Source organism: Ailuropoda melanoleuca, chromosome 10 (assembly GCF_002007445.2).
Source record: "Ailuropoda melanoleuca isolate Jingjing chromosome 10, ASM200744v2, whole genome shotgun sequence".
In the NCBI taxonomy this organism is placed as follows: Eukaryota; Metazoa; Chordata; class Mammalia; order Carnivora; family Ursidae; genus Ailuropoda; species Ailuropoda melanoleuca.
Genome location: NC_048227.1, coordinates 16,512,052 through 16,535,990, shown reverse-complemented (window position 1 = coordinate 16,535,990; position 23,939 = coordinate 16,512,052). Strand labels below are relative to the sequence as shown.

The following is a 23,939-nucleotide window of genomic DNA, read 5'->3' as shown; positions in this document are numbered from 1 at the left end:
GAGAGAGAGAGAGAAGGCGAGAGAGAGAGAGAGAGAGAGAGAAAAGGCGAGAGAGAGAGAGAGAGAGAGAAGGCGAGGGAGAGGTTGCAAAAGTTCAAAGGAAATTAGGAAAGGCCCTCTGGAAGTGGCATTTGACCTGGGGTTCAAAGGAAGAACTCGCTTCTGATACAAAGATGTGGGAAGGGGAGGAAACGGTGCACATTCTGGAAGGAGCATGTCGGCCAGCGGGTTGTCACCTCCCCCATCTCCTCTATCATCACTTCCCACCTGTTCCATTGAAAGCTATGTCTGCCTTTATCCACAGCTGCCATTCCCCAACATTTCTCACCTGAACAATGGAAAGGTCTTAACTGGCCTCCAGCTGCCACCTCTGTCTCCTCCCAGTTCATCGCCCACACCCCTGCAGGCTCCCAGCTCCTGACTGGGTACCCAGCAGTATCATCACGTAAAACTGGGAATGTGGGAGAATACCCAGTAATGTGATTACTGGATCATAGGGCAGTCCTGCGGGGGGGACTGGCAGGTTTGCATGTCCAGGAGGAGGTGGCTGTGGGACATCCAGGAAAGAACTTTCTACAGGCAGCTAGGGGCTCGCAGCTGGGCAGCTCCCAGCGATGGTACTGGGCTTAGTGTCTCCAAGCTCGACCGAGGGCTCAAGGCCGAGAGGGCACGAGGGGGCACGCAGGAAGTTCGGGACAGAATTTGAAGGCAGAGGGGACAGGGGAGGAGGCAGGAGACATCTAAGAAGAAAGAGACATCCATAGAGTCAAACAGGAAGACAAGTTTTAGCAGGGGTGAGGTGGGAGGGGGGGAAAAAAAAAAAAGAGAAAGACGAGTTTTAATAAGAGGGCAGGTCGACAATGGTTGTGGCTAAGAAGGTCCATAAGACACAGAATGGCCCCCGGGGCGGCAGTTAGGAGGCCTTAGGGCTTTGCCAAAGCAAGCTTGGGGGACGTGGGGGCGGGGGCCAGATGCAGGGGCTTATAAGGAAATGGGGCAGAGGACGTCAAGTACAAGGAGTTATCAGAGTACGTAAGAAAGTAAAGAAAAAGCAATCAATAGCTAGAAACTGGGTTTCTACAGGGCCACTCAAAGGTTCACGCTTTTAGTATTTAGTGTGCATATCCTGGGATCCGGCAATTCTTAAATAGTTTTTGTTTTGTTTTGTTTTGAATTTTAAGTAGGCTCCATACCCAACGCAGGGTTTGAACTCATGACCCTGAGATCCAGGTCAAGTCCTACAGGCTGAGCCAGCCAGACCCCCCAATATCTTCTAACTCTTGAAAAGCAGCAAACCTTAGCATGCACTAGGACACACAGCCAAGTACATTCATGGCAAAACTGGTTTTCCTTATAAATTGGAAACACCCTAAAAGAAACTCAAGAGGAGAATGGCTGAGCTTGCGTACATCGCATGAAGTCCCCTATGACAAGCAGGACTTGTGCAGCAACACGCAGACGCTCATTCAAAATACAGTGGCAGAGGCGCCTGGGTGGCTCAGTCTGTTAAGCGTCTGGCTTTGGCTCGGGTCATGATCCCGGGGTCCTAGGAAAGAGCCCGGCTCTCGTAAGAGCTGTAGTGATCAGAACAATATGGTACCGGCACCAAAACAGACACATAGATCCATGACACAGAAGAGAGAGCCCAGAAATAAGGCCATAATTATATGGTCAATGAATCTTCGACGAAGGAGGCCAGAATATGCAATGGGAAAAAGTCTTTTCAACAGATGGTGTTGGGAAAACCGGACAGCAACACGCAAAAGAATGAAACTGGACCACTTTCTTACACAAAAATTAGCTCAAAATGGATTAAGGACCTAAATAGGAGACCTGAAACCATAACAACCCTAAAAGAGGACACAGACCGTAATGTCTCTGATATTGGCTGTAGCAACATTTTTCTAGATGGGTTCTGAGGCAAGACAAAAAAAAAAAAAAAAAAAAGCAAAAATAACCCACTGGGACTACATCAAAATAAAACACTTTGGCACAACAAAGAAACCACCAACAAAACTAAAAGACAACGCACTGGACATCTGACATCCAAAATATATAAAGAACTTACGCAACTCAACACCAGGTAGTAACCTAATTAAAAATGGGCAGAAGACATGACAGACATTTCCCCAAGGAAGACACACAGATGGCCAACAAACTCATGAAAAGTTGCTCAACGTCACTCACCATCAGGGAAATGCAAATCAAAACCACAATGAGAGATCACTTCACGTCAGAATGGCTGACATCAAAAACACAAGAGACAGTAAATGCTGGCAAAGGTGTGGAGAAAAAGGACCGCTCGCGCACTGTGGGTGGGAATGCAAACTGGTTCGGCCGCTCCGGAAAACAGTATGGAGGGTCCTCAAAAAATTAAACCCAGGACTGCCCTGTGATCCAGTAATCACACTACTGGGTATTCACCCAAACAATATGAAAACACTCATTCGAAAGGATATGTGCACCCCAATGTTTCTTACAGCATTATTTGCAAAAGCCAAATTATGGAGGCAACCCAAGTGTCCACCAATAAAGGAATGGATAAAGAAGACAGGATACATATATACAATGGAATATTACTCAGCCATAAAAAAGAATGAAATCTTGCCATTTGCAATGATGTGGGTGGACCTAGAGAGTATCATTCTAAACAAAATAAGTCAGAGAAAGACAAATGCCCTATGATTTCACTTATATGTGGAATTTAACAAATTAATAAAGGAAAAAAAAAACAGACTCTTCACTATAGAGAACTGATGGTCACCGGAAAGGGAGGGGAGGGAGGGGGGATGGGGAAATTAGGTAAAGGGGATTAAGAGTCCACTTACTGTGAGGAGCACTGAGTCACGCATGGAATTGTTGAGTCATTATATAATACTGTATGATAATTACACTGGGATTTAAAAAAAAAAAATACAGAATGATGAGCTGGGTTCCCGGGCCCAGCTGATGGGAGGCTGCAGCAGGTAGAGAAAAGTGAAGGGGACACAGACTCCGGTCCTGCCAGATGGCCTTGACTCCTAAGTATATGAGGAATTTGTGTAAGAGTGAGAAGACATAAAATAGGAAGAGAGTTGAAAAAGATAAATATTTAGAGGCACGCAGAGAGAAGTAGAGAGAAGGCTGGTTAGGAAGGAAGAGAACCACTGAACAGGGCTTGGGTTGGAATGAACTGCCTAACCCAACAGCGACTTGTGATCCTGTCGTCTTGGGGGATCTGTCCCCACTGCCGGGAAATCCCTCCAGAGTTTGAGAACAGAAAGGACAGGCGGGGGCCACACCGAGCCAGGACCAGGCTTTGCCATGGGTCCTGCACACAAGAGACTGTTAAAACAATATGCTCCAGTTGGAGTAGCAGAGAGAGACCAGGAAGAAAAGCCCCGAGGGGCCATAAGGGCCCAGGAGGCCCAGGAAAGGGAGGCTGCCGGTGAGGAGGTTCGGGTTGAATTGCCAAGGTGGCCAGAGCGGGAACATCACCACGTCCTCAGTGGACAGGACACTGGGAGGGGCTGAAGCAAATGGAAGAGGCCAGGGTCAGAGTTGAGGTCAAGAAGGCCAAGTCATTGATGGGGTCATCACAAGGACATTAGTGAGGCTCCAGGAGTCAAAAGGGGAGGGGGAAGGAGGCCAGAGCCAGCGGCCACCTCAGTGAAGACCCGGAGAGAAGCTATATGGGCAGAGAGGGGCAAGAGTGGAATGGTGGGTAGAAAGGGAGTGTCTCCACGGCACTGGGCTCTGAGGAGGGAGAGGCCCTGCCCTCCTGGCCTAGAGGACGTGGGGTGTGAGAATGAGCAGCGGTGGGCTGGGGATCCTAGGGAGCTTAAACACTGGTGTTGATGACCGAAAACAAACACACACACACACACACACACATGAACACACACACATGCACACACACGAACACACACACACACGAACACACACACACCTCCCAACCCAGAGGGGCCCTGAGCTGAGCAGAGGTAGGACCTAAGGTTTTTTAGCTTTTGACAGTTCCAGACTTACACAGAAGTTGCAAGAATAGTACAAAGAACTCCCAGACGCCTCACTCAGATTCCTCAAGGGTTAACATTCTCATTACTCGCCAGCACTTTCTAGCTCTACTCGCAGCACCCACTCCTCTCCCCAAGGGGCTGCCACTAAGTGGGCAGGAAGGTCTCTAACTCCCTTAGTGTTGCCAGGAAGCTTCCGGGATCAAGAAGCACCCGTTAGTAGAGGCGCCCAGAGTAAACCAGTATGAACTGGCAAGGAGGTGAGGGCAGAAGAACAGTTAGGGACGTAAAGGCAGAGGCCCACTTGCTAAGGGCAAGCGCGGCCAAGGGCCTGGCCAGCAGCGCAGGCCTGAGGGGCAGTCACTGGCGTGGGAGCCTGGACCTCGTCTTGCCCACCACCGCGGGCCACCGCCCACCAGGGTCTGGCACTGTTTGAGTGAACGGGATGCTTCCTCTTGGCAAAGTCACTGAGCACCAGACTGGTCAAGAGGTTCTCGCAGGTTCTGGAGCCTGGAAGGTCAGGTGGGGAGATGGGCTGACAGCTCTGAAAGCAGGGGCAAGTCTGTTGTGGGCCTGTGGGACGAAGCAAGAACTCGGTCCTTGGTGAGAGCCGCCAGGTGTCCCCTGCCCCCTCCCACAGCCCCAGTGGGTTTCCCTCCGGAAGGCAGTGCAGAGCCCCGGGACAAGGTCGAATGGCCGTGGGGGAAGCCAGCCAGGTACCTTTTCCAGCACTTCCCCCGGGTACAGGGGGAAGGGGTCCTGGGTCAGCCGGATCTCTAGGTCGGCGTGGCGGAGCCGTACTTGCCCTGTGACGTCGAACAGCACGGCGCCCTGGGGATCCCGGGACACGGGGTTGGCCACTGTGCAATAGTGGCGTGGGGGGACAGTCACCATGCGCAAGGGGGCAAACAGGACCCTGTTGGAGTGGGAGAAGCAGTGTGAGGACCCAGGGAGGCCCTGTTCCCACTTCTGAAGGGGACCGTGACCGGTAGAGAAAGCTCCCCATCACCCACACCAGGGCCAACCCTGCCTGGGGACAGGAAGGGGACAGACGGTCACGCCAGCCAGACGAGCAGGTACCCCACGGCCCGGTCCCAGCACCCACCTCTCATTGTCCTGCCGGATATAAGTCTTTGGGCCGACCTCCACGCGGGACACGTTGCTGTTCTGGTCTAGCACGTGGATGTAGTGGTATGGGGGGATGCGGATGATGGACTCTTCGGTTGCCATGGTGACTGCTGGGGCCAGGGCAGCAGGCTGGCAGACAGGTGGGGAGTGGATACAACAGGATGAGCACAGGGGGGGCCTGGCAAAGGCAGGCGTGAGCCTGAGGCCCGGCCGGGGATGGAAAAATGGGCCTTCCTCCTCCGGTCTATGTCATTTCACACCGTACCATCCCACGCCGGCCTCTTCCTTCTCCCCACTCAGAGCAACACAGCGCATCCAGACCCCTGCCGAGAACTGCTTGACACGGATAAGCACAGAAGCCCAGGGGTCCCTGCCTATTCTTTCCCCTTCCCAAGCTGCCTGCAGCATGTGAAGGGGCTTGAGATCAGAACTCGGGAGGTGCAGTGGCCTTTCCTGGCACAGCGGGGGGCAGCGGCTCTGAGGAGCTCCCTGGCTCCCAGGATTCAGGTTCCTTCATTTGAGGGGATCGCAAGGCCCCAGCTGTATTGAAATGTTAGCCCACAGACCAATATTTACACGATCTTTGCGCACACACACATGCGTGCGCGTTTTAAGCAATCTGGGATGAAGTGTTCAGACATGGGTACTCTCAAGGGAGCGATTCCTGGTGGAACAGGCACTGCATAGAATCAACTGGATTAGAAACACCAAATTATTCTAGTCCTTTCCTCCCCAGTTCTCACTGGTCTGTTGCCACTCTTGGTTTCCTGCAGCTGTGGGTCGGGGTGGGAAGGGGAAGAGAAGAAAGCAGTACATACCCCCCCTACCCTCATCCTACCTGCTTCTGAATCCTGGGTGGCTCCAATCCATGCCTGGCCTGTTCAGGAAGGTGGCTCCTACACCCCATCCCTCCCTCCAGCATGCCTTGGACTTTGGACAACCTATCCCTTGGAGTCACATAAGGGGAACCAAGTTTGCTAGGGGACTCAAAGCCTTGTCCTCAGAGACTCTGGTCAGACATTTTTGAAGCCACCACCAGAAAGAAGGGACATCTCCTCTATTCCACCATTCGTCCAACTTCCAACTTGAGTGAGGAAAGGGGAAGCGAGGAGGGAGTGGCTGGCCACGGGAGAAACAGGCAAAGACCACAGAATCACAGGACCGAGGCAAGGCCCAAGCGTTTTGCTCTGTTCACACCATCTGTAAAATGTCTTCTTCTGGTTTAGCAATTATGAGTTTCCACAGACTCCTGACTGCTGCTTCTCCTGAAGAATTAGGGCCACACCCTCTGTCCCCGCCTAGCAGACCTGGATAGAGCCAAGTCGCAGCTGCCCCCTTTGGATGGGACACGGGCTTCCCTGCCTACCCCAGTCCCCACCTGTTGTCCCTGCTGTCCTACACCTGGGTCACTGCACTCACATCACCTGCTGGGCTTCTGCTTAAAGCCCTCTACCACAGCATCACCCAAGAGAACTTTCTCTAACCAGGGACATCTTCTAACCCCATGCTCCTTGGGCTGGCCACGTGTAGCCACTGAATACTTGCAGTGTGACTAGGGTGAGGAACAAAATACTAGATTTTAATGAAGGTGGCCGAATAAGGCTGGTTGATCCCAGGTTACAGCATAGCTCGAAGGGGTGGAACTCCAGATAGGGACTATGAATCATTCAGGGCCACCCAGCAAATCAGTGGTATCACTGGGATGAGAATCCCGATGGAATGGCTGGTCCCGTCCCTCTCCTGGGGCAGCAAGAGGCAGTGGTTAGGGGCCGGAATCAGCCAGACTGCCCCCCCCCTTTACAGTTCTGATTTCCTGCCTTGTACCATTACCTTAATGTCTTACCTCATTTTGAAAGGTTACAGTTTTGACCCCTTTTCCTGGTACGCTTTTCCACAAAGGAATGTTCTCCTGGGCTCTCTCTCGCAACTTTGATGGGATTTGACCTTGATACTTTTCTGTGGCTTCTTTTTATGGGATGTTCATTTCCCTTAACTTGTAGGAGTGGCTTTTCTAACGTCAGAGCTCCCCCTTCTGTTGTGTTCAGGTAGGGTTTGAAAATACAGGGGCTGGCTTTCCGCTTTCCTGGATCAGTTCTCCTCCCTACTCTCACCTGGACCTTCCTGTTCCTTCCTCTCTGCTGCCCAGTCCCTCCCAGCTGTGCTTCTGAAGCTGCTCCCTGATGAAGCCCCTGACGAGCCCCCAGGATCCCTTACTGAATGGGTAACCTCGGACAAGCCCGTTGCCCTCCCTCTACCCATTTCCCAGGTCCACACACTGAGAATGGATAGGGCATCTAACCGAGTTAGGAGGGCTGAGGTCATTATAAAGTAGTTGGAACGGAGCCCGGCTCTTCAGAAGCACGACAGGGCTTACTGCTGAGGCAGAAGGAGCGTGCAGCCCAGCTCTCTTATCAGGGGATGTGGCCTAGCACCAGAAGCTCCCTGTACCACCTGGCCTTAACCAACTCCCCCCACCCCCCGCTTGTTGACTGGTCAGAAAGGTGGTGAGTCTCCTGTCACCCCAGCTGTGGGGCTAGAAGAATAGCAAAGAAGGGGGATCTGATGGCCAAGTGAAGCCTCTTCCAGCTGCTTCTTTGCCAAGTTCTCTGCAGGGTAGAAGCCTGGCCAGGAAGCCAGATGGGGGAGAGGAAGGGCTAGGGCTATAAACGGAGGTGTGGACAGGGCTCCATGAGGCCCCCCAGGGAAGATTTGAACTCTAGAAGGCCATGCAGGGCTGGAAAGCAGGCCCCAGGAGCAGCCTCCAATGACTCCTTTTTGGACAATCCCCCACTCCCTATGGCTAAGGCCTCTCCGCCATCTGTCACCCCAGCTGGGCCCAGTCAGGGGGCCTGAGAGCCTCGCCCAGCTCAGTGAGTCAGCTGAGAATCATCCTTCTAGCTGGTCTGCCTGGGCTTCGGCCTCGTGTCAAAGCCAAGGCCTTCAGTACCAGGCCCGACAGCTGTGCCTTCCACCCGGACCACCTGCTCCTCACCCAAGAGACTTTGCTCTTTTCATTTTGTCATCTGCAAAGGGAGCCTCGAAGTAAGGCCTCTCTAGGGAACCAGGGAAACCACCGACTCAGGCAACATGTGTGTGACAAGTCCCAGATTTAGACTTTTGGGGTCTACCAGACGATAGGTACAGTCAGAACATTTTCTTCCCAATAGATCAGGACCCTTGAAAAACACCGGTCAAGGACTGTGCTGATCTTTGGAAGTTCCTGCCCAGCGCCTGGGTTTGGCCCCCATACTCCAAATCCACCCAGGCCTCCCTTCGGTGCCTGCTTCCAGGATCTGCCCCCTCGTCTGCTTTCCGGGCACATGGCCAGCTTTGCCCAACCACACTTCCCTCAAGGCTCCTGCAAGAGCCAGTCAACTTTTGCCCAAAGTCTCGGGCACCGCACCACACCCACGAAGAAAAGAGGAAAGTAACGGGTGGCGGGGCAGAGAACGCAACAAGCTATAGGCAGAAGTGGGGTTCATCCTCGAGGCAAGAGGGGGTTCTCGACCAGTGTCTTGGCTCAAACGGAAACTTAACACTACAGCAAAACTTCATGAGTTGCTTTGGTCAGTACTGGTCAGAGATCTTCGGGGTCAACTGTGAGTGCCTGGCGCTGGGACTCCAAGAGCAGGCGCCCCAAGGACCAGCTTTCTTATTTCTGCCTGTGCGCTGGTCAGCTTCGAGCAGCGTCTGGCATTGTCTGAAGCGTGTTAGTGAGGGGGCTTCTCGGGCCTCACTCCAGAGCTGCTGAATTGCAGCCACTCTCAGCCCTGGCTGTATCTGAGAATCACCTGGAGGTCTTTGAAAACCACTGATCCCTGGGGGATTCTGACATCAGGGGCCTGGGGTGGGTGCAAGCATTGCCTCCCACCCCCCCTGCATCCCCCCCAGTAGGCTCTGCACCCAGCGTGGAGCCCAACACAGGGCTTCAACTCCCGACACTAAGATCAGGACCTAAGTGAAGACTGCGCTGGATGCTAGGGGCGCCTGGGTCACTCCATCGGTTAAGCAGCTGACTGTTGATTTTAGGGTCGTGACATGGGGCACTGCATCGGGCTCAATGCTCAGTGTGGCATCTGCTTGAGATTCTCTCCCCACCAGCCCCTACTCCTTCCCCCTTCCCCGCCACCCCCACGTGCTCTCTCCCTCTAAAATAAAATGTATCTTTTTAAAAAAAGAGTTGGATGTTCAACAGACTGAGCCACCCCGGGGCCCGAGCACTGCCATATTTAAAAGCTCTCACACAGACCCTAATGCCTAGCAAGGATGAGCTCAGTCCTGATCCTGGGCCACTTGCTAGCTGAGCCTGAGTCTGAGTCTCCTAGACTGAGAAGTGGAAAGAAGAGGGACTATTTCCTGGGCTGGAGAGATAAGCGGCCACAGGAGGTCTCTAGTGCCGGGGAGTTCAAAGCGTGGCTGGGAGGAGAGAGAATCCGGAGGAGCTCAGATTAGGCTGCTCCTCAGGGCCGGGGCACTGGGTTATTCTCCTCCAGCCCCCTGGCCAACACCAGCCCCTGCCCCAAGCAGGCCAGAAGGTGCAGGGGAGGCCGGGGACTCAGCCTGCCACCATCAGCTCTATCAAGCTCAGGTTTAGGAAAATGTACACGACGCTCGGCATAAACACGGGCTCATCTCTGCAGTCTCCCTGATTGTAAACATTCTAGACTTTGTCTGGAGCATGCAGGAGTCCCATTACTCAGGGACTGCACAGAAGCTTATACACCGCCTTAGTTTAGAGAAATTATTTCCAGCTTTGGGGGACTAGAGGGGAAATTTTTGAGACTTTGTCTCACAGCAATCATGTTTAAGAGCAAAGTTTCAGGAACTCTTCTTCCTAGGAAAGAGGAAGAGCTCCTTTCTTCTTTGCGCTCTAGTCCAGCTACCTTGTGGCAGGAGAAGCTTGGTGGCTTCACTGGGGACAGCACAGTTCTGCCAGCTCAGAAGGCTCCTTGCCCTACCTTCAACCTGCCCCCTGGATGCTGGCAATCAATGCTCATCACAGAAGGCAAAGATTGCCTAGCTGAGAAGTGACCCAGGAACCAGGCTTCAGAGTCCTGATTCAGATCAGTGTTTTCTAAACTCGCTCCATCACAGGACCTAGCTGAGAGCGTCCCTCCTGCTCATGCTGGTTCCCAGGCCTCGCCCAGCCCCGCGCCGCCAGCTCTGGTGGACAGACTCCAGAACGTGTAGCTTTGGCAAGAGCCCCTAGATAAACAGCTCCCGCTTACTAAGGACTTAAATGGTGCCAGGTGTTGTGTTAAGCACCCTTAATTGATTCATCTGATCCTAGAAGTTAAGGAACTTTGCTCGGGACCACACAATGATCCGAGGACAGGGTCAGAATTCCTCCCCTAACCCTGGCTCCAGAGCTCCCGAACCAGGAAGCAGCCTGGCTTCTCAGGCAGAAAGGTAAGATTCTGAAAACAAAAGGAGGACTCCTGATCTGGGTAGGGCTGAATATTCTCTAGGAGACAGGCATTCACAGATGAGCATTTTCTGCAAGGGATGGGGCGGGGGGGGGGCAGCCTCCATCCACAGAGAAGGCCCGAGTTATCTTGGAGCCCTCACGCTGTCCCTGGGCCATCCCCTCAAGGTGGCTTCTCTACCAGCTCCTGCCTCTGGAGAGCTGCCCCGCCCAGAGAGCTTCACCCCGGGTCAGGCTGGGCGCCCTGGGTGCCAAGGGCGGAAACGGGCAGGGATTCGCAGGGAGCACGCTGGCTGGCACGCATGTAACAACCAGCTTTCTCCTCACAACCCAGGGTTGGCCTAGGGCAGGGAGCAGACAACACAGGGAATCTGCCTCAACCACCATCCCCCACCCCTCCAAACTTCACTCCCAAGGGCCAGCCCTAAGATTTCTAGGGCCCAAAAGAGTCTTGCATTCCTTCATGTTACCCTCCCAAAGAAGCAAAGAGCCTCGCTCACCAACCTCCACGCCTTCTAGAAGTCAAGCCCACCTTAAGATTGCTTTGCTGACCACTTCCCACAGGGTCCACAAGGCCCCCCCACAGTTGGCATAGCCTTAAGTGAGGCGATAGAAAAGCCCCAATATTTGGCAGAGAGGAAGGACTGAAGGGGGGGGCAGGAATCACATCCCAAAAGCTCAAGAGGACAGGCCAGAGCCCAGGTACCCAGGGGGAGGCAGCAGGGACCCAGGAGGCAGTCTGAATGGCCCCAAGTTTCCTCTGCCCTTACTTCTGATATGGGAACCTGAAGTCGAGAGGCCTGAGCTTTTGGGGGGGTCCGGGAGTGTTGGCAAGTAACAAGTTGACCTACCTTTACTTCAAAACACAGAAAGAAAAAAAAAAATCCGACGAGGAAAGCAAAACCTCCCAGGGGTAACCCCCACCCACCTTCTTCCTCCTCGGGCTGAGAGGTCTTACCTGCCCCGGCAGAAGCAAGCAGGCAGGACGGGGCTCGGAGAGCCTGGAGGGACCCAAGGCCCCACCAGCGGTTTGGGGGCGTTGGGAGCGGTGTGGACACCCAGGAAGTGTGCCCGCAGCCACAGACCCCTCGGATGGGGGAAGCTCCGTGGCCCAGCCCCAGGGATCACTTCCCGGCAGGGCAGGCAGGGCAGGCTCGGGGGTGGGGCTTGGCCATTTAAAGGGCCCTCACAGCTGGTTCTCGGCGTTTCTCCTCTGGGCGGCTTCTGCACAGCTGAAGGTACTGCAGCTCTTTCAGCCCTCCGGAAGCTCCCGCCTCAGAGCCAGCTGGCCGCGCTGGAATGAGACTGGGGAAAGGGTCACAGGACCTGAGACTGAGGGGGGGAGGGGGGAAGGTGCTGAGTGCGCCTCTGGCCCACGTGTCTTTCATTTCAACTTCTCCATCTGGGTGACTGCGATCCTGCCACTCCGCAAAACTGGCTGGGCTTTGCTGCAGCTCACCCTCTAAGAAAAGATAACTTTGCAGTTTTTTTATTTTAGATTCAGAAAATTCAGCCCAAGTCTCCAAAGAGATGTTCAACAGAAAGCATAAATAGGCACACACACATTCTCCTTCTGGCAAGGGGCAGTGGTGGGCGCTTAAGAGTCTCTCTCCTCTTGCCCCGTGTCCCAGCCCCCCGGGTTAGGGAAGGGGGGCCCAGAAGGCATATGTTCTGCACCCTAAGGGCAGCAGCAGCACTCAGTATTTCCGCTGCCGGGGGAAGGGGAAGAGAGTGCTCCCTGAGGACCGCAGTGGGGGGCTGGCGGGGCTGGGGTCCTCTGAGTCCAGGCTGAAGAGGTCCCTGCCAGTACGAAGGATCTGCTCCTCCAGCTTCTTGTGCCGCTTCATGTCGGACAGAACCTTGTCCAGGCGGGCCTCCCGTTTCTGGCTCCGGGTGGAGCTTCCTGGAGAGAAGGAAGGTAAGAAAAGTGGATGGGAGTGAGGTGCTGTGTACCAGATCTGCCTAGATGTTACTAATTACTTGGGGGGCTCATTAAACATACAGATTTCCAGGCCTCTGTCATGGAGGCCCTGAGGTTTGGGGTTGGGCCTCAGATGGGGTAAGCAGTCAAAGTCTGAACTATGAGAAGGGACTAGTAATGTGAGGACCAGGGTAAAGATATCCAGGCAGGGGGGAAAGCAAGTGCAAAGGCCCTGGGGGCAGGAACAGGGAGGTCTGTTCAAAGAAGAGTATACAGAGCTGCGGGGTGTCCGGGAGACAGAAAGATGTGGTTGAAGAAATGACGTAGAGGCCATGATGAGGGGTTTGGATCTCTTAGTTTAAATGGAAATAAATGTCTGGAAACCTTGGGGGCCCAGGCAGCCAGGGGAAGTAGTGGTGTTTGGATTCTCTCTTGACATGCTCTTTCCCCCAACAACAGAATCCTTTGGAGAATTTTAAAACAGAGTAGTGACATGATTTATATTTTGAAAGGATCATTCTGGTTGCTGAGAATGGAAGCAGGGAGACCAGTCAGGAGCCACCACAAATATCCAGGCAAAAGAGATGACGACTTGGGGCACGTGGGTGGGTCAGTCGGTTGGGCTTCCGACTCTTGATTTCGGCTCCAGTGGTGATCTCGGGGTCCTGAGATCGAGACTCAAGTTGGGCTCTATGCTGGGAGTGGAGCCTGCTTATGCTTAAGATTTTCTCTCTCCCTCTGCCTCCCCTGCCCCCCCCATGGGGTGCGCAGGCTTGCCCTCTCTAAAAAAAATAAAACAGCAAGAAATGACGGCTTGGATGAGGATGCGGTGTTGAAGGTGGAGAGTAGCAGATGAGCTTGGAAATGTGGAGGCAGAGCTAACAGGACCTGGCGCTAGCTTGAATGCTGGGATAAGAGAAAGAGAAATCAAGAATGGCTCCAGGGTAAATTCCAGGAAGGCACATGGGGTGTGAAATCCGGTCAGATTACGAGACGAGACGTACACAGTAGTACAGGAATGAGGATCTAGATAACAATGAATGAGCAGGAAGATGTGAACTTCTAGGTAGGTGGAGATAAAAGGAATGGGAACGAAGACAGAATCATCTGTGAAAGTCTCGTAAAGGAAAACCAGGTACCTCTCCAAGCTGTTAGAATCGATGCTCTCTCCCGACAGTTACAAGTCGCATAGCAACCAAAGCACCAAGCATTGGCCTCTTTTAGGGAGTGACCTTTTAGGTCAGTGGGAGTAGACATCCTCACCTCCCCCTTCCTCTCCCCCTTTGTCTGTACCTGGGGTGCGTCTCCGGTCAATCAGGGAGTCCTTTGGTGTCATTGGCTCATCGTCAAAGTCAAATTCTGTAGGCATGTGTGGTCTGGGACAGGTGGAAAGAGAGTGAAGGGTGAGGGTGGTCTCCCCTCCCCATTGCATCCCTCCACTTTCCATGCTCCAGGGTCCCACCTCCCCTCCTCAATTTCCTCCTGGCACCAAGGGAGCAAGCCCCAGGAACAAGGTGGAAAGGTGTGCCCTCACTTTTCCTCTTCCTCCTCTTTGGCCTCAGGCTCCTCATCGGATCTCTCCTCTTCACTCTGGGCCTCAGGCGTGGGTGGCCGGCGGGGCAGGATCTCAGCCTGAAGCTCTAGGGTACCGTGGGCAGCCAGAAGTTCATAGAGCCGCAGGATTTCCGAGGGGGGAGGCATCCAGGCCTGCCCATCCGAGGGGAGCTCCATCTCCTCATCGCTGCAGGGCACGCACCAGTCTTCGGGTTCTCCCTTGGCATGCTCTTCCCCTTCAGCGCTGGGGGCTTCTCCCTGCACCTCCTCGGCCCCGGACCTCTCATGCTCGGTCTCCTCCCGGCCTCCTTCCCCCTCTTCCTCGGCTTTATTGGCCGAAGCAGAGGAGCCTCCAGTATCCTCCACGGCCAGAGCCTGGAGGCCAGAGGTCACTTCCCCTTCTTCAGACAGAGGAGCCGCCGTGGGGGCCGAAATGTCTCCATGACCACGAACAAGGGACATAGACTACTAGGGGAGGGGCCCTGCGATGATAGTAGACGCAGGAGTACTAAGCCAGGGGGGTCTCCCGCCCCCCTCCCCCAAGGGATTGGGCTCCCTAGGGGATTGTCCCCGACCAATCAGGTTCCAACAGCGGTCCCAGCGACGAGACCGCCGGTTCCCAGGAGGGGGCGCTGAGTCCCCTCCAAGGACCCCGCCCCACGGATCCAGATACGGTACTCCAAGACTCCCAGGGACCAGCGGAAACCACTTTCTGGGCCGCAGAGGGGCGGAGCCGCTCTTCTCGCCTTCACACCGCCCCTCTCCACACCTGGAGCCGGCGCTCTCTCCCCACACCTCGCGGGTCAGCCGCCTCAGCCGCCGTACGCACCTGGAACTAAGACCCGCCTCCCGGGCTGCGCAGGGTCACAGTACGCAGGCGCACAGAAATGGCGCGGAAGGCTCCGCTCTAGCCAAAGCTACTTGGAAAAGGAAAGCAGGGGAGGATTGCACATGCGCAGGTAGGCTCGGGCACAATTGGCTTCGGCCCACAGTAAAGATGGCCACCGAGGTGGCACATGCGCATAAATCTAGGCGGTTCTGCCCGAAAGAGGGCACTACCGCGGGCCCCGGCGGCGGACAGACGTAAGGACCAACTGAGGCTGGAGGCGAGTCTCATGCAGTGTCCGTTTATTGGTGTTTCAGACTCATGCAGCATCCGGCATACAAAAACGGAGAATCTGTTTGATGTATCCCTTTTTTTTTTTTAAGACTTTGTTTCCCCCCCACACGCCTTTTTTTTTTTTTTTTAAGAAAACAAAACCCGCCAACTCCGAACAGCGTCGTAGCTCGGTCCCCGCCTCCCTAGCGGACCGTCGCGTGCAACAAACCTCCCTCGTCCTCTTGGAAAATAATTATAGAGCTCCCCGCCCCTCCCTCGCTCCCTGCATCTGGGAGCTTTGGTCCTATTTCGGGGTTCTTCCGTTACAAAGCCCGTGAATGACCCCAGCCCCGACGCCTTTAAGAAACTCGCCGAGCGGTTTAAAAGCCCAGGTGGGGCAGGTCAGCTGATCAGAAAGGGTCAACAGCCGCGCCCTTCCTCCTCCCAGGTGCATGCTCAGAACAGAGCTAGCAACAGTGCACGACACCCCGCACAAGTCCCCAGACAAGGCCTGGCTTGCCAGCTCTGCGACCCAGAGGCGCCCTGGGGGCGTCAGGACCTGGGTGGTCCCAACAGAAAATAGTCGTAACCCGGGCTGAGGAGCCCTCCCCTGACACCGCTCCCCTCCCCCAGCCTGATCTAAGTGCTGGAGTTTTTGCAGAGAAGACGGTAGCAGGAGGGAGGAGGAGAGGATCCTGAGGGGAGAGGAGGCAGGAAGAGGAAGGGGGCAGAGGGTGTGGAGGGGGAAGGGGAGATGATAAAGGGGAGAAGGAAGAAAGGAATGGGGGAAGATGCCAAGACAGTGAAAGTTGAAAGGGGGACACCGGGGCTGAGGTGCAAGGAATTGGGGAAGTTGGGAGGAGGGAGTGCAGGGAGGCTGGGATCGATGCAGGGAGGCTGAGAGCAGAGAGAGTTTGGGAGACGTTCAGGTCAGGGAGATTTCCAGAAGTGCAGGGAGGTTTCCAGAAGTGCAGGGATAGGGAGGCCAAGAGGCTGGAAAGGATGCAGGCAGAAGTGCAGGGAGGTTGGAAACAGTGCAGGGAGAAGAGAGGCCTACGGTTGGCACAGGAGCCCGGCAGGATGCAGGAGCAGGAAAGAAGCTGTAAACAAGGCCGCTCAGGCTCCCTTGGTCCCTATGGGTGCGGGCCTGGGCCATCGATTGGGCTCCCCCCAGGGGAAGATGGGCCCAAGGCAGCTCCCAACAGGAAGAAAAGTCTTGGAATGCGGGGCAGAACCCCTCACTTATACACTGTGGGAGAGGAGAGGGAGGGACAGACAGAGACGGTGGGGGGAGAGACAAGGAGAGACAAAGGAGAAGTAGGGAGGACAGACAGGAGAGAGCAGGGGCAGGGGTTAGTAAAGCTGCCCTTGCCAACCCTTCCATTCCTCCCAGCCTGTCCCAGACCCCCACTCACCGCCTAAGTTGATGACGCAGGAGGCGATGATGATGAGGACCCCCCCTACCAGCGCCACGATGCTTAAGAGCTTGGCCACGCGGCCCAGACGCTGGGCCCCATCCACGTCCCCCTGCTGCAGGCTGTTCCGGGACTGGGGTGAGGTCAGGAGAAGGCAGCCCAGCAGGAATCAGGTGAAAGAGTTGTCCAGAGGAGACAGGCAGGACCCGGGGACAGTGGTTAGAGGGGGAAAGAGGGTTGGAGAGGCAGGGGCGGAGGGCACAGGTCAGCAAGGCTGTGTGAAACATGTCTTCACCTCCCTCCCACCTGAAGGGGTAGGGCAGTGGTGGCTCAGAAGGGGAAGTCCCAGGGAGAGGCCAGAAAAGGCCCCAGACTTGGGAAGTGAGATCCATGCAGAGAGGAGAGGGAAGGCAGGGCTTCTCCTGGGGTTCTGTCCCAGTGCTGGCAGGAAGCTGGAAGCCACAGCAGGCCTGGGCCAGGGTCCCGTGGGGCTCACCATGACAGCATAAGCGAAGGCCACGATGTTGACAGGCCACATGGGGCAGAAGCAGGACAGAATGGCGAGGATGATGTAGTCCCGAGGTTTCTGGCTGCCTTCACCCCCCTCCACCCCAGACCCTGCCAGCTGGGAGCTGGGGTGGCGGCTCAGGCTACCTCGGGGAGATCCTGGATGCCCACTGTGAGCCCTTCCTAGTCGGTCCTCCTCCACCAGCTGCTGCAGCACTCGGGGAGGAGCCCCATTGGCTGGGTGGGTTTTTGTGGAGGGTGGCGAGTGAGGCTGCGGGGCTGGGCCCTCTTCCTCGCCCCCAGCCTGCAGGGGCACCACTGCCCCATTCTCTTGCTTTTCCCCCACATTCTCAGTCAGGACCTCAGGGGTGGGGTCCTCCTGGGTAGGGGGCTCGGGCTGAAGAGCTGACTTGGGGGTGGGCTGGGAACCTGGCTGGCAGTCTGGCTGGGAGTCTGACTGGGGGTCCAACTGGGGAGCAGACTCTGAGGCTGGCTCAAGTGGGGCTGCAGACCCCAGATCGGACCCCTGGTCTGCAGTGACCTCTTTATTCACTTCTGGTTTGGGTGCTGGCTCTTGGCATGCTTCTTCGGGGCTGGGGTTGGCATTTGGTTCCCCTCCTGGGCTTGAGCTGAGGTCTTTGGCCTGGGCTGTTTCTGGGGCCCCAGTTGGGGTCTCTGTGGTTTCTGGGGCCAGCCCAGCTTTGGCTTCTGAGTCCACAGGGGCCCCAGTGATGTCTGGGCCCCGCTGCAGGCCCTCTGGCTCATCTGGGACCCCAGTTGGGACCTGGAGAGGGCCAGTTTCGGCTTCAGAATGGCCAGGCCCTTCTCCTTGGGTTTGGGGACCCTCTTCTATCCCCTTCATCTCTGAGCCCTCAGAGCCGCTGGCTGCCATCTTGAGAGGGGAGAGAGGAGAGGATCTCGAGGGAGAGCCTGGAGCAGCAGAGACAGCAGCAATCCTGAAAGAGGAGGAGACAGGTTTGGTGTGAGGAGGAAAGAGGTGGCTCTCAGCACTGCAGCTCGAGAGGGCTGTGCTCCTGTCTTAGGGCCAGCCTCGGGCTGCCTCTGGGGAGAGGAAGAAAAGTTGGGGTTTCCTTTGCCTTGGGGTGGGACATCCCTGGGGAGGAGTGTTCTGCTCAAAGTCTTCTGCTTGGAGAGCCCTGGGAAGATTAACCTTTTTGTAAACAGGACCCTCCCAGGGTCCCTTCCTGGGTCCGCCCGACAAGATCCAGCCTCTGCGATCCTAGCAGATGCCCCAGTACCCCGAAATCAACAAGCTGTGCAGACGCTCGTACACTCCGACAGGCAGACAGGCACACTGGGCAGAGGACCGACACTCACATTCCACTCCCCCTGCAACCTCCCTTCCTCCCCGGGCGCCCCGCCGGTGCAGTTTTCTCACTGCGCGTCTGGGGCGCAGACGCCCCCGCCCCTCCCCGGGGGACCTGGGCTTCTCGTCTGAGCCCCTTCTCGGCCCCTCTCGCAGGGATTCCCTCGCCCCCGGGGGACCGGCGCCTCCTCCTCCCATTGGCGTGGCGCGCCCAGCACCACCAGGCAGTCCGCCGGGCGCCCGCATTCCGGTGCAGCGCTCCCGGCGTCCGCCGTCTGTCCGCGCACTCCTCCCCGCAGCCTCTGTCCATCCCCGTCTCACCTCGACGCCGGCTTCTAGACTGCTCCCGCTGCTGCTGCCACCGCCGCCCCGTTGCAGCAGCCGCAGCCCGGGAGGGAGCGAGTCAGCGAGCGAAGGAGGGAGGCGACGGGTCTCCCCTCCCCTCTGCTCGTCCCCTCCTCTCGCTCCTCTCAGGTCCCCTCCCCTACGCTCCGCTGCCGCCGCGCACCGCCCCCGCCCCTCGCTCGCCTCCCGCCCCTCCCGGCCAGCCCAAGGGAGCCACTCGTGCCAGGCCCCGCGTTACCCGGGCAACCGGCCGGGCAACCACTCGCGCCCCCTCCCTGCCCCTTCCCACGCGCGCTTCTTGGGGGTGCCCCCTTCCCAAGCCCCGGGCCCCTCCCGCCAACGGTCACCGGGGGTCCTGGCAGAGGCAGGGGGCTGGGGGAGACGGAGAGGGGTCTGCGAGGAGACAGGACCTGTGAGACAGGCGGGACCCGGTGATGGCACCCCTACAAGCGGAAAGAGGGGAAGGGAAATGAGGCAAACTTGGGGAGGCTGCTCAGGAGGAGCAGGGTGGGGTTCGAAGAAAAGGGAAACTGCAGTACAGGAAACCCCTCTCCCCTGAAGAAGCAGCAGCAGAAATGGGTGCTGGAAGGCTCCCGGTGCCTGGAGCAGGACTCAAAAGGGAATTCCAGGACAGAGGCTGCAGGGGCAGTCTGGAACAGGAGGGGGCTGGGCCCCGGAGCCCGTAAGCGCTGAATGGACCACACCAAGAGCGAAGGGGGCAGGTGGGGGGGGAGCGCAGTTTTTCTTGGCACCCTCACCGCTCGCAGTCCCAGGGCTGACGTCCCCATCCTTTCTGCAGCTCCATCACCCACTGTCACCTCTCAGGGCCTTAAGGGTTGTGCAGGTACTCGGCAGGGGTCTGAGCACCAGGCGATGGGTGTGAGTGGGGGAGAGCAGCATTTGTGTCTGGTAACTGCTGGGGCTTCTAACCCAGGCCTCTTCAAACCTCCAGTGGCTATTCTGGGGCTGCCCAGATTGGGTATTCCCTGGAGAACTGGGAGTCCTGGAACCTGCTCTCCAGTCACCGGAGCCCCGGCCCCACCCTGAATCTGGGCTGCAGCCACGGGTGCTGCCGCTGCCGAGGGGAGGAGCCAGAGCCCCAGAGCCACACAGGCCCAGGGAGAAACGCCTTGGGGGGTGGGCAGTGGGGGGGGGGGCTTGGGGAGAGCAATCCATACTCCAAAGTCAGAGACAGGTTTTTATTTAAAATTTATTGTAATGGGGTCCGCGCAAAAGGAGGGGGTGAAGGGTGGGGAACATGCAGGGGACACAGGAACACGATGACATGGCCAGGGCCACAGCTTCTGTCGTGGGGGAGAGGGATGAAAAGAAAAGGCCAGGGCTGGAGCTGGGGTGGAAGAGGGACGGGGGAGACACTGTGACTGCATTCCCCCCACCCCCAGGAAGCACCTCTAGTCCCTGGATCCCCCCGTTTACCCTGGCACCCTAAAATTCCATCTCTTGTCCTGCCTCTGGCCCTAGTGGCTCCTTCTTTTGCTCCCCTTGACTTGTTTTCCCCTGACAGATTCTCAAGTAGGACGATGTTTAGGGCCTGACCCCAAACAACCCCACCTTATGAAGGTACTACTACCCTTGCCTTCCCTGCTTCTGCCCCTTCTCCAATCTCACCTTTGCCCCTCTCTGGGACAGAATCTTTGATTCCCCTCTTTCCTCTCCTCCCTCCCCCTGGAAAAAAAAAAAAAAAGCACCAACTCCCCAGGGAGGGGCAGCAGACAGTAGTGGGGGGGGGGATGGAAGGAGGAGAGCAAGGACCATCAAGGAGAAGGCTCACAGATCCCTGGAAGGGCAGGGGGTTACAGAGAGGAGAGGGGGTGAGGGCAGTGGCCGCTCCTGTCCTCTGCCACCCCTGCCCACTATCCAGGGGGCTTCAACACAACCGAGGGGACAGGTGTGTGTGGGGTCAGGTCTGACAGGGAGAAGAGAGGAGCAGGAGAAACAAATCGTTAAAACCTAGCGAATTCCCCTAAGAAACATCTCTTCCTCCTTTCCTTCTGGAGGCTCCTTGGTTGGTGGGGAAGTAGCGAGGAGTTGGTAAGAAGAGAGGGGAAGAGGAGATGGTACCAAGGGACTTTCCTCCACTTTCCACTCTCCCCGCCACCAACTTGGAGCTCACCAGGGCTGAGAGGGAAGTGGCTGAGAGCTCACAGGCACCCCCTCGGCCCCCGAGAGGGAGCCCACGGCTGTGGGGGGGGCTGCCACCGCTGCTGCCGCGGCTGCCGCCGCCGCTGCCGCTGCCGCCATAGGACAGACCTCACCGGTACCTGCAAGGGGAGAAACACCGGATCACAGCGCAATCCGATCGGCAAGAGCCTCGCCCATCCCCAGACTCGTTCCCAGACTGCCTCCCCTGGGACACAGCCGTTGCTCACTTCCTGTCTGGTCCCCGGAGGCTTCCACCTGCATCCTTTCCCAGTTCTCCTGAAGGGCCCTCCCTGTCCCCTGAAGTCTCCCTAACTTCAGTGGGGGATGGGCGTCCCTGGCCTTCCTGAGATTCCCCTACAGGGCCCTTTGAGCCCCCTCGCCCCACACACCCCATCCCACCCCCCCCAGCCATGCCCCACGCCTTGCCTGGTGGGTGCGGGGGTCCCCCTCAGCAGGTGGGCTGTGGCTGGGGGGCGTCTCCCGGGACAGGGGGGGCGGCCCCCCCCAGATGGGTCTGCATGTGGCCGGCCAGCTGGGCAGGGGTCTTGCAGTGCACGCTGCACAGCTTGCACAGGATGCGGTCAGCCCGCGGGGCCTGGAGCCCGTGGTCCTTCACCGCGTGGATGCGCAGGTATGCTGCTGTGGTGAAGCCTAGTGGGGGGGGGGTGGATTGGGATGGGGGGGCAGGGGGGTCAGCCAGGCGGAGACCCCAGAGACGGGGTTGTTCTCCTAGGCTGGGGACGCCCTCCTCAGATGGCCCTGTCCTCCTCCCACCACATACATCCTTGGTAACCTGGGGCCAACTACTCTGTGGGGGCCGGTGGGGCGCAGCGCCTCCCTCAGCTTGGGGCCTGGGTGAGTGGTGTCAGCTTCTCAGCCGCGGGACCCAAAGAACCTATTTTCCGTGGCTAGGGGGAACCTCTTGGGGCGGGGGCAGGACACTGATTTCTAGCCACCTGAAGAGTTGACCCTCAGCAGAGACGGCTGTGTCCCCTCCCTCCAGGGCCCCGGTGGGTCTCAGCCCAGTTACTCAGTGGATGCGCGAAGCTGCTTGAGAGCAGCTTTCTCTGCCACCGGGGCAGGGCGCGGGCTTGTGAAGCCCCTGCCAGCGCCCTCCGCTCCCCGGGAGCACAGCGGGTGGCCGCACCGCTGAAACCCTGCCTCCCGACCCTCGGGAACTGGCTCTCCCGACCGCTTCTTGCCCAGAGCAACCCACCCCAGAGGCTGACTCTTTCTGGTAGCTCATCTCCTCCAGTCAAGACCTCTTAGAACTTAAGGCGGTTCAGCCGACCCGACGTTCCTCCGTTCGCTTCCTAAAGGGCTCTAGATGCTGTGAGCGCTTGGCCACAGCACCTTTAAGCCTCATCTGTGGAAGGGCCTGTGGCTCCATCCCCACCCTTTGTCCCTGGCCCTCCCAGCATCCCTCAGCATGTACCTTTGTTGCAGAGCTCACAGACATGGTGAGGGCCCTGGCTGTGCACCTTCATGTGGTCCGAAATATAAGCCGAGCTCAGCATCTTGCCACACACATGACATGGCACCTTCTCCTCGTGTCGTACTGTGTGCGCCCGCAGTCGGTCCTTCGTAGCAAAAGCTGCCTCACATTTCTGGGGAGGGGGGAGGGGCGTGGGGGGTGTCAGGAGAGTTAAAGCTTCGGGGAGTGGGGAGAGGGGGGCAAGAGGTTAAAGGAACCAGAGCCTTGGGGATCTTTGATCTGTAGGAAATGGGAGTGAGATGACAAGGTCTTGAAGAAGGGATGAGAAAATGGAGTGAAAAAGCAAAAGAGAGAAAAAGGGGGTCTGAGAGGCTGAACTCAGACAGCTACAATGAGGATCAAAATCATGAAAACCGGGACAGGAGGAGGCGGGCTTCCTACCTCACATTTGAAGGGCCGTTCTGTGGAGTGCACTTGTCTGACGTGACTGTTGAGGTGATCCGGCCTGGGAATACGTTGGGGTTGGGGTTAGGGCCCTGGGGGTGTGGACGCGCTCCCAAATCTGCCTAACTTATCACACCCGGCCTTTCCAAGGATACCTGCTTCTTCGCCCAAGCCCCAAGCTTCGGAGTCCTGGAGCGGCAGGAAATCCCTCCCCCTGCCGCGGGGCGGGCTGGTCCTCCTCCCACGCGAAGCCTTCCTACCACCGGAGGACCCACCTCCTCGGCTAAGTACCACCCCCTGCTCCCTGGTAACCAGGAGAGGCTTTCCTCCCTCCTCCCGGGGAGTGGCTCCCGGTCCCCATCCTCAGAAACCGCCTCCCTCCCCGCCAGCAAAGGCCAGGCCACCTCCGTTGCCGTCCCTCCCTCCCCACCCGCCCAGTGGGCGGCCGAGGCCCCGTGCACACCGGGAGAAGCTCTTGCCACAGTGGGAGCAGTTGTAGGGCTTGTGCACAGCGCCGTCATGTGAGCGCACGTGGTAGCTCATGCGGTCCTTGCGCTTGAAGCGCTGCTGGCACACCGGGCACTGGTACGGCTTCTCGTCCGAGTGCGACAGCTTGTGTCGGTTCAGGTGGTAGACGTCGCGGAAGGCCTTGCCGCACATCTCACAGGCGTGGTTCTTCCGGATGCGCTTTCCCGAGGCGGTTGTGGTCACCACGCCACCCGCGGCCACGGCGGCCGCTCCGCCGCCCGCACCCGCTTCTCCCCCTCCCCCGCCGGCTCCGCTCAGCTGGGGCACGCTCAGGAGGCTCAGGGGCACCATGGTGGGCATCTTCATAGCACCCGAGGGCACCCGGCCGGCCTTGGCTCCCGTGTGGATGGCCTCGTGCCTCCGGAGGTTGTAGCCGTTCTTGAACTCCTTGGCGCACAGGGCGCAGATGTAGGGCCCCTTGCTCTTTGTCTTCTTCTCCAAGGCAGAGGCGACCGGGGCCACGGCGACCGTCGAGGTTGGGGCTACGACGGCGGTGGCCGCAGCTGCGGCGATGGTGGCGGCAGAGACAGGGGGCGCGGCCTCGGCTGCGGGCGCCGACACCGGCGGGGGCGGCGGCGGGGGCGCCGGCGGCTGCTTCAGAGCCCGCTGTGTCCACTGTGGAGGCGGCGGCCGGGGCCGGGGGCGCAGCAGCGACG

The 23,939-nt window shown here is 57.5% G+C and overlaps 4 protein-coding genes across 6 annotated transcripts in view; all 4 read right to left on the bottom strand.

Moving 5' to 3' along the window:
* Positions 1–11,866, bottom strand: part of MVP (major vault protein) — a 22,544-nt gene extending 10,678 nt beyond the window's left edge. The window contains exons 1-3 of the mRNA XM_011234866.3: positions 11,504–11,866; positions 5,098–5,249; positions 4,713–4,908 (exon numbers count right to left, since the gene is read on the bottom strand). Of these exons, the coding sequence (XP_011233168.1) occupies positions 4,713–4,908; positions 5,098–5,222 (321 nt within the window). The 5' untranslated portion in view covers positions 5,223–5,249; positions 11,504–11,866. The remainder of the gene's footprint in view (positions 1–4,712; positions 4,909–5,097; positions 5,250–11,503) is intronic.
* Positions 11,867–12,018: 152 nt separating this feature from the next.
* PAGR1 (PAXIP1 associated glutamate rich protein 1) lies at positions 12,019–14,981 on the bottom strand. Its single transcript, XM_002927342.4, has 3 exons — positions 14,001–14,981; positions 13,760–13,842; positions 12,019–12,448 (listed from the first exon to the last, which is right to left on the bottom strand). Exons 1-3 carry the CDS (start codon positions 14,480–14,482, stop codon positions 12,243–12,245), a joined length of 771 nt encoding a protein of 256 aa, XP_002927388.2. The 5' UTR covers positions 14,483–14,981; the 3' UTR covers positions 12,019–12,242.
* A 145-nt stretch (positions 14,982–15,126) lies between these two features.
* Positions 15,127–18,825, bottom strand: PRRT2 (proline rich transmembrane protein 2). 3 transcript variants are annotated; one of them, XM_019808024.2, is made up of 4 exons: positions 18,690–18,825; positions 17,031–17,997; positions 16,535–16,667; positions 15,127–16,368 (listed from the first exon to the last, which is right to left on the bottom strand). In XM_019808024.2, the coding sequence occupies exons 2-4, from the start codon at positions 17,931–17,933 to the stop codon at positions 16,358–16,360; spliced, it is 1,047 nt and encodes a 348-aa protein (XP_019663583.1). In that variant the 5' UTR covers positions 17,934–17,997; positions 18,690–18,825; the 3' UTR covers positions 15,127–16,357. The 3 variants fall into 3 exon arrangements, with proteins under 3 accessions (XP_019663583.1, XP_019663582.1, XP_011233166.1); XM_019808023.2 differs by having other exon boundaries at positions 15,127–16,667; XM_011234864.3 differs by lacking the exon at positions 15,127–16,368 and having other exon boundaries at positions 16,525–17,997.
* A 1,080-nt stretch (positions 18,826–19,905) lies between these two features.
* On the bottom strand, positions 19,906–23,932 carry MAZ (MYC associated zinc finger protein; the record flags this gene model as incomplete). Its single annotated transcript, XM_034670144.1, is given in 5 exon segments — positions 19,906–20,995; positions 22,312–22,483; positions 22,753–22,816; positions 23,219–23,886; positions 23,888–23,932. Coding segments are annotated over 5 exon segments (1,101 nt in total), but the record flags the coding sequence as incomplete, so codon positions are not given.
* Positions 23,933–23,939: the final 7 nt, after the last annotated feature.

Coding starts and splice junctions, on each gene's coding strand:
- PRRT2 (XM_011234864.3), bottom strand. CDS start 17,933: ATGGCAGCCAGCGGCTCTGAGGGCTCAGAGATGAAGGGGATAGAAGAG.
- PAGR1 (XM_002927342.4), bottom strand. CDS start 14,482: ATGTCCCTTGTTCGTGGTCATGGAGACATTTCGGCCCCCACGGCGGCT. Junction 13,843..14,000: donor AAAGAGGAGGAAGAGGAAAA/GTGAGGGCACAC, acceptor CACCTGTCCCAG/ACCACACATGCCTACAGAAT. Junction 12,449..13,759: donor TGACCGGAGACGCACCCCAG/GTACAGACAAAG, acceptor CCTTCTCTCCAG/GAAGCTCCACCCGGAGCCAG.